Here is a 15,714-nt window from a genome sequence, read left to right as displayed (position 1 = left end):
ATTTTCCTGGAAATTTTTGTTAATCTGGAAATGTTCAAGCCCCTTTAAAATGCATTTAAAAAAAAATATTTCAGGTGTATATTTTGTAAATCAAATCACAAACTCGAACTGGTTGATATGTTAACAGTAGGATGAGGGTATTTTTCCTGTTTGTAACATCGGCATTTATTATGATTTATAGATATAGAATAATTCTGCCAGTTTGAAGAGTTTCCTGGTAATGTGTGAAGCCTGAACAAAGAATTACAGCTATTTAAATCTTAGAAGGAACAGAAAAGCAGAGTTTTGGAGTTTATTAGGTGCACCTGAATGCATCATGAGGGCCATCAAATATAAAATGCAGTAAAGGCTCTACTTCAGTACAAACACCAGTATGATGGAAGATACTCTTCTGAACTGTACCGACTAAATGGAAAATCATCATGAATGTGGTGCATTTATTTCAGCTTTGTGTTGTCCATGTGAGTAAAATAACCAAAGCTCATCATCGCTATCAACATGCATTTTATCTTGATCCTACTTTGGTAATGATTGTGAAGCTCATCTATCTATCTATCTATCTATCTATCTATCTATCTATCTATCTATCTATCTATCTATCTATCTATCTATCTATCTATCTATCTATCTATCTATCTATCTATCTATCTATCTATCTATCTATCTATCTATCTATCTATCTATCTATCCATCCATCCATCCATCCATCCATCCATCCATCCATCCATCCATCCATCCATCCATCCATCCATCCATCCATCAAACCTTGGGAGGCATTATGTTTAGGGAACATGGATACCAAACAACATGACAGAGAAAATGTGCGTTTACATTAAAAAACTACATTGCATTAATTTTAAGGAGCAGCATACGTGGATGTGCTTGATTTTATGTAAGAATATATAATTTTTAAATGTTAAATTAGGTGTTAGGTACTTCTTGGTAGTTCTTCTCAGTTCAACTGGACTGGTTTAGCTCTTTTGAAAACATTTTGTCTCTCATCCAAGACATTTCTTTAGTTCTGATAACTGATGGGGGAAACTGGATTTATAAACCTGCAGGGGGAGTGGCCTGTGTGGGTGTTACTCCCAATTTAAGTGTTAGGGTCATAAGGGGGGTGTGTCCCTGGAGGTAGGGTCATTAGTGGGTATTGTGTGTCAGGTTCAGGGTCGTTGACCAGATTGGGTGGGTCACTGTTCACATCCTTCAGGCGGAAAGGGTGTGTTTGGTTTCAGGTGAGTCCAGGTGTGGAAGGTTGTTAGTTGAAAACTGTTTGGGAATGTTATATAAAATGGTGTTATAGGTTTTTGATAAGTAGTGTCTCAGACCACCACCTCTGTTCAGGGAAGGATTTTCTGTCCATGGTCTAGCACCAAAGTACATCTGTGACATGCTGGTCTCATATGAACCATCTCGGACCCTGAGAACTTCAGGGACTGGTCTTTTGCTGGTACCTAGAGTCAGGACTAAACACGGTGAAGCTGCATTTCAGTTCTATGCAGCTAAACTCTGGAACAGTCTTCCTGATGATATGAGACAGACCTCTACTCTGACAATGTTTAACTCCAGACTGAACACGGTTCTGTTCAACTGTGCATAGAACAACTGAAAAGGTTCTATCTGCACTCTTCTCTGTTACTTTGTTTTAATTGATTATTATTTATGTTTTATTGATTATGTTTTAATTGCAATTGTATGTTTTTGAACCTGTCTCTTTTCCATTTTTTGTAAAGCACTGTGAATTGCCCTGTGTATGCATTGTGCTATACAAATAAATCTGCCTTGCCTTTCCACTTTCACAAAAATGGCTTCTTTGACTCCTCTCTCAAACCATTTGTCTTCTCTGGGCAACATTTGGACACTGCTGTCCTCCAAAGAGTGTCCTTTTTCTTCCATGTGCAGATGGACTTCAGAGTCTTGGCCTGAGGTGGAGGCTCTCTTGTGTTGAGCTAAACCAGTCCAGTTGAACCCAGAAGAACTACCTAGAAGAATCATGACCTGAGCAAATGAGAACCTACACAGACATCTAGGTGTTAGGTACTTTCTCTGCCTTATTTTTTTTTAGTCTTCACTGTGTGTGTTGTATGAGCGTTTTAAATATTGACAGATACGTCCTGTTATCGATTTGCATGTGCACTATTAAGATGAGCTGCCTGTCTGAACTTTGGGATTCCACTCCATCAATGACTGTAGATGACACTTACACTAATGTCTATAAACTGGGGCTGTCAAGAAATACTGCAAATTCAATTATATATTCAAATTGTAAACAAAAACAGACATCTGATGATGGAAACTAATACACAGTTGTACAACACTGCCTGGCTTTTGGTCTCACACGGTTCTGGGCCACTACAATGACTGCAATGCATGATGGACAGGAATTACAGAACACTACTTTGCACTGTTTAAAATGAACTGTAGGTCAAGCTGAAGTGAATGAATGACTCTAAAACCAACCCTGCACTAATGATGACAGAGTTCACAGAACCACAGAGAGAGTGAGATGCACTCTGAAGGCCTGCTTTGGAAATAGTTCAGATTTCGGTCAATGAACAGCAAAATTGCGGAACCATGAAATAAAGCTGTATCCAAACTTCACTCAGACAAACCATTATTTCTGGCAAACTTTAAAGTGCTGACACCGTGAACTCTCATAATATTGGAGTGTAAAGTGCATTGTTTACATTATTTAGACTTTACCACAACACTGGTATAGGCTAAGTGTCAGTGTGTCACAGTGATCTACTGCAGGTAATACCCTGACTAACACTACATCCATGGATAAAAGAAACCTGCCTTAGCTGATGTGGAATTTTACAGTGGTTTAAGAATTTGTTGTAAAGGGCCACGTTAACCCATAAAGACCCAAACATCCACTGTCTACCAAAACCATCTACTGATGTAAATGTTTAATACCTATTGATCCATTAAAAAATTGGTGTAAAATGCAGTTTTTCATCTTTTCATGGTCATCAGATATGACCAATTTGGATGTTTAGAGGCTCCGTAGTTACTGTGGAAACACCATCATCTTCTACAACATTGATTCACCAGTAAAACCCATGGAATTTGATCAATGATGGTGGATGGAGACACTTGGTCTTATGTTCAGTTAATGATAGATTTGCTGAAAAAGTCACTTTGTTGAGATAAGATAAGATAAGATAAGATAAGATAAGATAAGATAAGATAAGATAAGATAAGATCAGATAAGATAAGATATGCCTTTATTAGTCTCCCAAGGGGAAATTCCAAATTGATATAATAACGCTCAACGTTAATCTGAGCTTTTATGAACATCTACATGATCATTAAATTAAATGTAGGAAAATACCTGATTTGCTCTGAAAAAAACACAAAATACAGAGGATAATATTACAATAAATGGTGCTAAATCACTTAAGGAACATTAAATATAGAGGACCAATGAATTTGGGAACTGCCAGAAAAGTAAGACAAGGTCCTTATGGCTTAAAAAAAAAGCACAGCAGTACCAGAATTTATGACTACTGCTATATTGATTTGCCATGTTGTGGACAAAACGCACAAAATAAATACTTGAATTACTTAACCTGTCTCACTTCAACCTTTACTGTCATCTTGTAAAGCAGCAGTGGTACAATACAAGATGAGAACATGTTTCCCAGTGAGGTCTAGAGCATCCATCACATAGAACCACAAAGACCACACAGACATCACAAAGACCCAGTGCTACTTTTGTGGTAGTTCCCAAATTATTTTCTTCTCTTAATTTAACATTTTTTAAGTGATTTGTTACCATTTCTTATGAAATAATCCTCTGTATTTTACTTTTTTCCTGTGAAAATCCAACATTTTCTTATATTTAATGTGTTGATAGATGTTCATAAAAGCTCAGATAAAACTTGAGGGATATTATACTAAAAAACAGAGAAAAACAAGAAAAGCACTCGGAGAGCGCAGACCTCCGCCAAGACAGATTCACCCCCCACCCCCCGATCACCACCAAAATTTAATCATTTCTTCCTTATGCCAGCATCAACGTTCCTTGAAAATTTCATGAAAATCCATCCATAACTTCTTGAGTTATCTTGTTAACAAACAAAGAAACAAACACGCACACACGGACACACACAAAGCAAAGCGATCACAATACCTCCTGGTGGAGGTAATGAAGAAAAAGTGACTTTTTCAGTAAAATATATCATTACCTGAACATAAACAAATGTGTATGATTGTTGTTAGTCATCAAACTCCACCGGTTTTACTGGTGAATCAATTTTGTAAAAGATGACCGTGTTTCCACGTTCTCTACAGAGCCTCTAAATGGGTCATATCTGATGACCATGAAAAGATGAAAACTTTATTTTACACCAGTTATTTACATGTATTGATAGGATTAGTGGATCAACAGGTATTAAATATTTTAGATCAGGGGTGTCAAACTCATTTTAGTTCAGGGTTCACATTCAGCGCAATATGATCGCAAGTGGTCCATACCATTAAAATAAAAGCATAATAACCTAGAAATAATGGCAACTCCAAGTTTTTCTCTTTGTTCTATTGCAATAAAAAACACAAAATTATGAAAATATTTACATTTACAAACTATCCAAAAAAGATGTACATAACCTGAAAAAACTAGTTTCTTAAGAAAAATAAGAGCAATTTTAACAATGCAGTGAAGGAGGAATGTCACTGTTTTTCTTGATGCCATTATGGTCGAATAGTTGTTATTGTGTTTTATTGTTAATTGTGTATCATGTATGTGTTCATGTTGTTTGGACTTTGTATGGCTGCTACCTTGGCCAGGTCTCCCTCGTAAAAGAGATTCCTAATCTCAATAGGACTTCCTGGTTAAATAAAGGTAAGAAACAATATTATGTCTCAACTTCTCATTTGCACTTGTACACACATTGCACACAATATTACATAAATATTTGGGAACAGGCATAATATTGTTAACATTTTTAAGTTTGGAATTTGGAACTGAACATGAACAATTTCTACAATATTATTTATCTGCTTATTACTAACAACTTACAGATCAATGTGGATATACAAATGCAGAAAACATTAAGTAACAGAAAAAATATTGTGAATATTTTACTTAATTTTCAAATTGTCCACATTTTATTGTTTAAGGGTTATTATGCTATTTTACTTCCAATCATATTGGTCTGTGTGTGGAATCTGAACTAAAATGAGTTTAACATCCTGGATTGTTAATATCAGTGTAATTTTTGCACTTTACAAATTCATGTCGCGGCTGGATTACAACCTTGGGAGGGCTGGTTCTGGTCCATGGGCCGCCTGTTGGACAGCTGTGTTTTAGATGGTCGCTGGTGGATGTTTGGATCTTTATGGGTTAACATTCACAAGTAAAATAAAGCAAAGGCGTTCAGACCCTGATAAAAACAGTACAAATATTAAAGTTAAGTAAAAAGTGCAAAAATTAAAGGGTCCAGAATCTGAGTTTGTTACTGAAGTTCCAGTGCAAAAACAAGTCTTTTGACATTCTGGGTTTTATTTTTGACTGTATCTTTCACAAATTATATAATTTTATCACAGTTTTTTTTTTCATTCAATGTCTTTTTCATTGAAGAGTTTGCATCATACATGAAAGCTCTATTTTTCAAAGCACTGTGCGTGTATTTCTTGTATCAAAGTTGATGTTCACATAAAGTTTATTACAATTCAGAGATTTTTTATTATTAAATTTTCATTCATCTGTTATGTTGAATAGCGACTGCTCTGTAATAATAAACAAATGAACAAATGCATGCAATTTTTAAAAAGACCTAACAGAGAATGGATCAAAAGAAAACAAAACCACTCTGAAATAGACCAGAGAGGACAACAGCAGCAGCAGCAGCAGCAGCAGCACCGTTACATGCCACAAATTAAAGGAAAGCTACAGTCGCCAAGCAGCAAACATTTCATTTTCCCTGCTCTTCACAGTTCACGCTCTCTGTCTTGCTTCAAATCTCACATTTTTCTCTTGTAATGACTGTGACACACCACATGATCAGAGCTGATAGTAAGTCAACTCAGACCTGCTCGGATGTCAGACGTATTGGGACACAGACCTGAGATATGAGGCTAAAGACCAGAACCTGATATTATTAGACTGCAGATTCATACTTTAATCTGGTCCCACAAAGACCTCAAGTATCCCTGCAGAAAAAACAGGAAGCACCTGACATTCCTCTGGAGGTTTCGTTAATGCCCAGTGTGTTATATCTGCTGTTAGGGGGGTGTTTCAATGAAAACAATGAAAAAAGACATTCTCTTAATAGAAAGCTTTAGCCCCGCCCCTCTGGTGCACCACATGGGACATAACTTTAGGCCAAACCAAGAATTTTTTTATCCTGTTTGAATTGCTCTACCATTTACATATATCATGTTTGTTAATTTACAAAATAATTTTACGTTAGGGCTGCACGATATTGGAAAAAACTGACAGTGCAACTTTTTTTTTTAACCCTGCGATATATATTGCGATATTAAAAAAATACTCAGGAGGATATAATAGCTATGTGTTTCCTCTTGTGGCAACAGGTGCAAAGCACTATCGACACAGAACACATGTTTCAGTATCATCCTTCTTGTAGCCAAAATAATTCCAGATAACTGACGTTGCTTTTCTTTTTGGCACCAAGTCTTTGTTTTCGATGATTTTCTCTTGTTCATTGCTCATTTCTCAATACTGTTACCAGTGACTCACTCCAAATTGATTAAGAACGATTGTGATTGGTGGATCGTTGCGTGCAGTGTGTCAGGTACCCTTGAAATTAGATGAGATTATGTTGAATTCATTTGCCTTCTACATTGCAGGACCTGCGATGTGACTATTGCACATACATACATTGTGATGTCGATGCTCAAACGATATATTGTGCTGTTCTATTTTACGTGCCACGAAAGTTTTTGTTTGTGGCAAAACCAGTAAAGAAACATCTAGTTTTGTGTTAACTCTTTAAAACCTGATATGTCATCATTGACACACCCTGCACATATGCACTTTGGATGGCTGTAACTCTGTCACTGTTTGCGCAACTGGAAAAATTTCAATGGTGCCTGAAACCTGAGATGTTGCACTTTATAGGCTTTATTGGGCCATTACGGTAATTTTATCCATTCTGTACTAGAAGCTGGAGAAACCAATTTTAGCAGTATTATAACATGCAGTAAATTGTCAATGACTTCTACATTTTGAATGTACTAGGTGATCTAGAGAAATGGGCAAAAGAACTCAGCATATTTTCTAACCATATTACAGTCAAAATAAGTAAAAAAGTCCAGACGGACCATTTTAGGCTTAGGGTTTAAAGGGTTAAACAGCTCAGTGAACTGCATCTCTTATTACACATGATACATGTCACCAAAACCTAAACCACTGCTGCCTTGACACATTTTTTTAACTGACCTTTATTTAACCAGGAAAAATGACTCATTGAGAATAAAAATGTCTTTTGCAAGAGTGTCCTGGCCAAGACAACAGCAGCAGAAGGTTGCAGAGGAACAGAAATTTCAGCCCTTCCTCAACACTAAAACATATATAAAACACAAATAAAATGCAGAAAATGTAAATATAAACAAGAAAAGCACTCGGAGAGTGCAGACCTCCGGCAAGACAGATCTGCCCCCCGCCCCCCGATCACCACCAAAATGTAATCATTTCTTCCTTGTGCCAGTATCAGCATTTCCCATCCATAACTTTTTGAGTTATCTTGCTAACAACCAAACACGCACGCAAACACACAAACCAAAGTGATCACAATACCTCCTTGCGGAGGTAAACAGCTGCGATAATTTAGGTACTAAAAAATGTAATCAGCACTGTTCCTCAAAAGCATCACAAAGCATCAATAAGAAAAACCTCTTCACCCATTTTACCTTAATCTTTAGGAGTGAGAAGAAAAATGATTAACAAGTTTGCTCATGTTGAATCTCCGGAGATATTTTCAGACTGTGAACAGATTGTGGAGAGACAGTTCCAATGACATCACCTTGTGCATGTAGTCTTTATATTTACATATTTACGTATATTTACCAGTCTGATACTTTAACATTTTTATAACAAACTGTGACTTTCTTAACTTGTAAAATTATCTTTATTTTAATTCATATTCATTCGATAATATGTGTAAATGATGGCATAACTCAAACGGGATCAAAAAATTAGTTGTTTCCCACCCCTTGACTAATGCAAATAACATCCCATGTATCACAACTGGAGGGGGTGGGACTTACACTCTCTCTTGCATGGGATCATGGGAGATTCAGTTTTCATCATGACTGCGAATAAAAGTCTAATGTGATTAAAATTGTACTCACATAATGCTTAGTGGCATACACTCAAGTTACATGTTATAATACCTCATTTTGATTACACAGCCACAAGTAATGTCAGCTAGTGTACTATCAAATGATAACTAAACAGTGCCAACTTATCCTAGGGTAGGTTACTATTAAAATTATTTTGTTTTTAGCCATTCTCAACCAGCGAACATCAAGAATGTCATTTAGAAGGCCACAAAGGGTATTATTAGATTGAAATTATTAAATAAATAAATAAATAAATCATTTTTGTAAACTATAGAGCTTATGTTATATTGATGCTACAAACCATCAACAGCAGGAGGAAGTCATGTACTAGAACACACTCACAGCTACCAAAACCACCAATGAATCAACGCAATGTATCCAGACTGTAAGCTCATTGTTTACACACACCTCTATTAAGGTATCATCCATTTTCTATCAAAATAACACTGTGTATTACGATGTTCACAAAGACCCTCTTGTTTACATTATAGCTCTGTTAGCTTAGCTCTGTTTTTAGACAGAAAACAGCCACAGTAAAACCACAAATCATCTCTGTTTTCTGTACAGTTTGTTGTCAGTAGCTGCACTAAAGATCTGTTTGGAATCAAACAAATAAGGTCAGAACTGTCACAGTTTGGACTGAACCAGATCAACAAACTTCATTCTTTTACTTTAGAGCTCTGTCCTGTGATGAAAACAGTGGCATTCCCTTGGATGCAGTAACATAAAAAGGATCAGAATCACTTGACAGGTGCTCAAATATCTATTATTGTATCCAATCATGGGTTTCTGTGAGTGTTAATATTGTTAGAAACATCTCATATACTGTAAGCGCACAAGTTTTAGATATTCTAATGTGAAAAGTATCTTATTCTACCTTCAATGTGTTTTTCACCTTTGGTTTTATGTTAATTGGATTTCATTGGCTTTGTTCCTGTACTCTGCATGACCACAAGAAACTTTAATCTAATATAATGTAATATAATCTAATATAATCTGATCATATAATCTGATCTTTTAGCGTATATCCCCTTCTCCTCTTTCAGAGTTCAGAAAGTAATCCTCGCAATCATATTTTCATCACAGATATGGATGGATTTACCTCCATTTTTATATATTCTAATATTCTGTTGTATGAGTGCTCATGTAAATCATGTATATCGCTGATAGTATAGAGGGTGGTAATGTGTGTAAAAGTGTGCACGTGGGTCTTACCATCGACCTCTGCTCAAGGCTGTTAATGTCCATGGAGGCACCACTCGGCCGACGCGATTGGATGGAGTTTATGGTGGGCGTGGCTGCAGTGTGTGTGATAACTGGAAGAGGAGGAGGAGGAGGAGGTGGCATGGAGGCTTTTGGGTTCAGAAGACCATTGGGGCTCATTATCATGGCCTGGATCTTGAGCTCTAGAAAAGATACACAGAAACAACTCATTGTGACTGTGGATACAAGGGTTGGTTTGGATTATTACCTCTGCCAAGTGTAACGGATGGACGGATTTTGATGAAATTTTCAGGAAATGTTCATAGTGGCACAAGGAACAAATGATTACATTTTGGTGGTGATGGGGGGGGTTGTGTTTGTGTGTCTGTCTGTTAGCAAGATAACTCAAAAAGTTATGGATGGATTTGGATGAAATTTTCAGGAAATGTTGATACTGGCACAAGGAACAAATAAGTAAATTTTGGTGGTGATTGGGGGGGGGGCTGATCTGCCTTGGCGGAGGTCTGCGCTTTCTGAGTACTTTTCTAGTTTTAAGTGCAGTTGTGAGGTACTGATTCGTGTTATTTCAGCCCCTTTAAGATATCTAAAGTGTTGTAAAATGAGTCTGTGTTGTGATTGAAGGTGGATGTTGAATCGACATTAGCTTGCTGCTGTGGTGCAGCTAGTTTTGCATATTGTTGCAGCTGTGCAAAAGCAGAAGAGAGGAACAAAAGAACAAATTAGAACCGCATTCGGAGAGCGCAGACCTCCGCCAAGGTAGATCAGTCGTCCCCCCCGATCACCACCAAAATTTAATCATTCGTTCCTTGTGCCAGTATCGACATTTCCTGAAAATTTCATCAAAATACTTCCATAACTTTTTGAGTTATCTTGCTAACAGACAAACCCCGATGAAAACGTAACTTCCTTGGCGGAGGTCAAAAAAAAAAAAGGAGCATGAGGATTTGATTGGAAAGTACCACCCATGTATATAAGGAACCAATACCACTACAAGCTTTGTAATGGAGTCAGCTAATATCAACCATCTCCCAGCAAAACACCAGTGAAAGAACACACAAAGCTTCCTTAATGTTTCAACTGTAAGTTTATGCTATATTTTGAATATTTTTATCTCTTTGCCTTGCTGTCAAACAGCCCTTTTCTGATGGGGAACTAATATACTCCCTTGACAAAAACAGTTATTTTATCTCACAGGACACAGAAGTTGCTGATTCGCATTTGTCTCAGTCCACTCAGACATGGCTTTAATATGTGTCTGTCATGATCTGATCACAAGTTTGTCCATTCACACCTGCCATTAGAACGTGCAGTCAGGGATAAAATGATTAGACCATCAAAAGTCATCAAAACCAATGGTTATGCAATCAAGTGCTAACTCCTGTGTGTATCATGTGACTAAAACAGACAGAAAAGAAAATATGGAATGTCTAAAAGCACTGTTTTTGGCGGTACAATGCCATAGTTATTGATGTAAGAACTGAAGTGATTTTGGTAATTATCAAGAAAACATGGAAAATGGATAGATATCAGCTTTTAAATAAACTATTATGAACTATTTTTTGTTGTTATCATTATATTTGTCCAAACAAATGTACCTTTAGTTGTACCAGGCATTAAAATGAACAAGAAACTGAAGAAAACAAGGGGTGGTCTAATAATTTTTTTCACGACTGTATCTCTACATGATTGTGTCTCCAGCATTTGGATTTCACTTCCCCACTCTGTATGCAAACAAAGAGCTCATCTAACAATCAGACTATGTGGATGCAGTACAAGTTTCTATGTTTAACCAGCTGGCTTTGTAATGTGTCTTTGCAAAGGCATCATAAATAAAAGAAATCATCATAAAAGTAAATGATGAACTCATTGTGCTGCTCAGAGGCTACCGCTAGCTTTTAAGGTTCAGCGTTTTCCTTCCTCAACATGACAGTTGTGAGCATTACGAATGTCCTGCCTGACATACACCTTCGACATGACTGCATCCTCAACAACTGAATATTTATAAATAAATTATGAATTCCAACTGGATTCTATGACCTGAGGGTACTCTATTCCGTCACTTGGGTAAAAAAAAAAGTAGTGGGGCGCTGTTCCAGTGAGTTCAGCCAGCATACCACCAATGACTCACTCATATCTCGGTGGGATTTTCAAGAACTTCACTACAACAGTCCAACAAAATACTTCTAAATGACGTCATTTCTGATGTAGAGGACATCAGTCGAATTGGTGATCCTACTCAGGACCAGAACTAACATGTACATATTTACACGTAATTGCTGGTAGTTTAATTATGTGTAGCAGTAGTTTGGTGACAGTCCAACTGCACAGATATTTGCAAAGTGATTCAACTACAGTAGTTAAACTGGTTGTCTTCTGTTAAACAGTCAAAATTGGACTGTTTTAGCTGTTAAAATTGTACAAGTCAAATGTCAGAAAAGTAACAAATGAAACAAAAGTTCAACTGTTAAAGGTGTAATTTTGTTTTATATTTATCATTTTTGAAGTGGCTATTGACATAATACTGTGGCACCAAATATCAATTTGTCTATTACCACAGAGCCAATCAGCGCCCTCATTATATCATATGTAGACTGGTAACTTATCACATCCTGAAACATCACATCCAGAAAAGTAACAAAGCAAACCAGATAGCAAATTGGTCGGATCAGGAGACCGCAGAGATTTAGCTCAATAGGTAATGCTTCAGACTGCAATGTGCAAGACTCAGGTTTGATTTCTGGTCAAAGCAGCAATTTTTTTTCCGCAGATTTTCAAATGGGGGGGGGGGGCTGGTGTCAAGGGTGCCGGTAGGTAAATCCGGCATTGATATAAATCAGCCACTGGGACAACGTTCAGAGTGCAGAATTCGGACCACAGCACTCAGTTCACTGAACTGACACAGAACTGAGAAGTAACACGGCACACTGCTGTATCTAACATGTAGCTCCGAGCACCTTCTGCACAGAGCAAAGAACACCATAAAACAACTACATATAGAGCATTTAGAACAATAATTCCTATTCTATACTATATACTATCACTAATTTATCCATTCTTCCATCAGTTGCCACACTACTGCGGTAGCAAAATGCACAAAAGAATGGACTGAAGTATACACCATATATCACCACAGTACTGTGGCAACAAGAGGCTAATGAGTACATGGAACAGTGTCCATGATTGGCTCTAGTACAAATGCTAACATGTGATTGGCTCTGTGGCAATAGACAAACTAATATTTTGTGCCATAGTACTGTGGCAGTAGCCACTGCCTTATATTTTACCATTGTAGTTGTGTTTGACAGTTTTTGATAATGCTTGAATAATCCTTGAAATTGATTTTTTTCTTTTTCTGCTGGCATATGATTTTATGGTAGCTACTTTTTCTAAGTACTTTTAATTAACCAAACTACATTTCTCCTCAGGGTAGTTTTGCCTTAGTTCAAATACCAATGTGAAATGACTGGCAATTACAACAGTAAAACAATGTGAAGACAGTTTATGTACAGCCCAGAACACTTCTGAATGTCAATGGATACTTGAGGCGCCCTGAGTCCATCTTAGAGCTGATCATAAAAAACATGTTAACGCCTGGTGTGAAGAAGGACTTTTTTTTGGTTTGAATCTAAACTAATGCATTAAAACGCCACACAAAGTCACACAATGCCACAAAGAGTAACCAGCTGAGACAGTAGTACACTTACAACTCTGTTCTAAAGGTAAAACTACTGTTTTGAGTGTGGTGGCTTTGAAGAGAGCTTCAGGGCTTCGGTTCCCTGTTGGAAAGGACTGTCTGAGAGCAAGGTAAAGCAGTGAAAATCTTCTAAATATAGCTTACACTTACACTGACATTGATTTTTTTTTTTTGTTGGGTAAAATATGTTTTTGCTGCTGCCCATGTCCACAGCCATACCCAGTATAAATAAATATCCTAAATATAACTTACATTTCAACAGATATTGATGTTTTTTTGCTGCTGCATACGTCCTTAAAGGTAAATTGCTTAGCTTCCGTGTTATTACTCCTGCTCGACTTTGGACGAGTACCCCATGGAGCTCCACTTCAAATCCAAACTAAGCAGTGAGGTAATGTAAGAGTCAGTACCTGCATTGTACAGGTCTTTCAACTTCATTTCCTCATCGTAAGTGAGTGACAGTCTTTCATCATCAGCCTCAGATCTGTTGGCATCGCCCTAAAACACAAGAAGAACCACAATTATCATAATCTTCCCCCATCCACCATCATATTCCTTTTCTTACTGTCTGTTGACTGTTGTTACAGGGAACGATTATTAGGCAGAGAAATACTGAGAGACAAAGAGTTAGAGGGAAACAGGCGAAGGGGATCTCTAGTGTTCTCTTGTTGAGTTATGTACACGGCTTTGGCAGCGATCTCCTGTAGTCACGCCAATAAAGCTTTACTGAATTTAATTAAAATTCACGCCAGAAAGATGGAGGCAGACGCTTTGGCAAAGGGTATCTGGATGTGTGTGTATGTGTGTGAGAGGGAGAGAGCAAGTGTTCTCTGATGCTGTAGATAAAAGATGAAAACTAAACAACAAAAGCTCACCAGCTGTGAATGGCAGGCGATATCAAACACATCCCTACCCTGGAGAGTATTATGTGTGTGTCAGTGAGAAAGGAAGAGGGAACAGGGGATGGAAAGAAAGATTGATAGACAACAACTGAGAAAAGAAAGAGGGGAAAAAAAGGGTGATGGTTAATGAGAGAGAAGAGAGGGGAGAATCCACACAAGCAGGATGATGGAGATTATTCTCTCATAGGCAGCTTTGGTATCATCAGCATAACAGAGCTCAATTAGTCTCGTTCCCAGCGTCTCATTCTCTAAGTAGCTCAAGGAAAACTGCATCTTTGCCCTTACTTCAGCTTGGAAGCCCTCGACCAAAATGGCCACGAGCAAGTTGAAGAGGACGTAGTTGCCAAATGTCATGAGGGCGACGAAATAGAGGGCAGCCAATGGCGTGGTGGAGGCCATCCCATTATAAAGCACTGCGTTCCAGTCCTCCTGCGTTAGGATCTGCAGACGAGAACAAATGAAGAAAGATGGAAGTCGTACAGTGAGGAAATAAAAAAAAAAATACTCCATTAAACATAAAATGAACCAGAAATGCAACCTACTTTCGGAGTAACTGTTCTCAGCATAATAAGAAGAATAACACCAATAGATTCTTCTTTTAGTATCTCATTGTCAGTTGAACAGTAATGACGCTCATCAGTGTTAAATGAGCTCCTGTGGAGTGCGTGTTTCATTACTCTTCCTCCCCCTTCTGCTTGTAAAGCGGATCTCACCTGCCCACTGGGAGAGTTTTTATATTTTGCTGAAAAATTGACTGTGAGAGCTCCCAAATTGGAGCAAATGAATTAATGGAGAACATCGTCTGAGCTACCAGTGGTGACAGAACCAGATGCCATTTGATTCTCATCCCAAATAATTTCACAATTGAATCGACTGGTAAATTCATCAATGGGGAAACTCCAGTAAATTAAATACTGTTGATGTATTTGTGTCTGGGGTGTTTATCCAACCTGGAACACGGTGACGGTCGCCCAGAGCAGAGAGTCGAAGTTCTTCCTGTCGGGTAAAGTGTCTCCACTGTCTTGACGCAAACCAAATTTACAGCCGAAGAGATGCATGCCCAAGATACTGGAACACACAAACACACAGTGACACACACAAAACAATGAGAAAATACATTACTTTCATTACATGGTAATTTGATATGGATGTTGCACAACCAAATGCAGTAATGCTGCCTGTGTGAGCCATTGTGCTTGTATTAAAACTGATAATACATGTTATATGTCCTGTAACAAAAGAAGAAAAAGTGCTGTAGAACATTTTAAAATCAGTTTAAAGCAGTGATATATATGTGCTCTGCTTTTGCCAACTTTGAATGATAAAAAGATACCAGATATAGAAAAGAAGGTTTCAAATCATGGAAAATAAGGAGTATTCTGTGTCTGTCTGCTTCCTCCCCTTAAGGAATACTTAGATAAAACGAGGCAATGTAGCCTCCTACTGTGGACAGAGACAGCAGCAAAACACACTTTAGCAACATAAGCACACATTTAAGAGTAGACGATTTTTGGAATCTTTTTTTCCCACTGCAACAAAACTGAAGCATTTATATTGTCTGCAAAGACCAGATTCCGGAGA

At 37.6% G+C, this 15,714-nt stretch overlaps 1 protein-coding gene across 1 annotated transcript in view; it reads right to left on the bottom strand.

Moving 5' to 3' along the window:
• The window catches only part of LOC115415790 (voltage-dependent T-type calcium channel subunit alpha-1H-like), a 114,788-nt gene that overhangs the window by 47,206 nt on the left and 51,868 nt on the right, over positions 1 to 15,714 (bottom strand). The window contains 4 exon segments of the mRNA XM_030129463.1: positions 9,529 to 9,719; positions 13,642 to 13,729; positions 14,419 to 14,574; positions 15,084 to 15,201. Coding sequence (XP_029985323.1) covers positions 9,529 to 9,719; positions 13,642 to 13,729; positions 14,419 to 14,574; positions 15,084 to 15,201 — 553 coding nt within the window.

Source organism: Sphaeramia orbicularis, chromosome 1 (assembly GCF_902148855.1).
Source record: "Sphaeramia orbicularis chromosome 1, fSphaOr1.1, whole genome shotgun sequence".
NCBI classification, from domain to species: domain Eukaryota; kingdom Metazoa; phylum Chordata; class Actinopteri; order Kurtiformes; family Apogonidae; genus Sphaeramia; species Sphaeramia orbicularis.
This window is presented reverse-complemented; position numbering and strand designations above follow the sequence as displayed.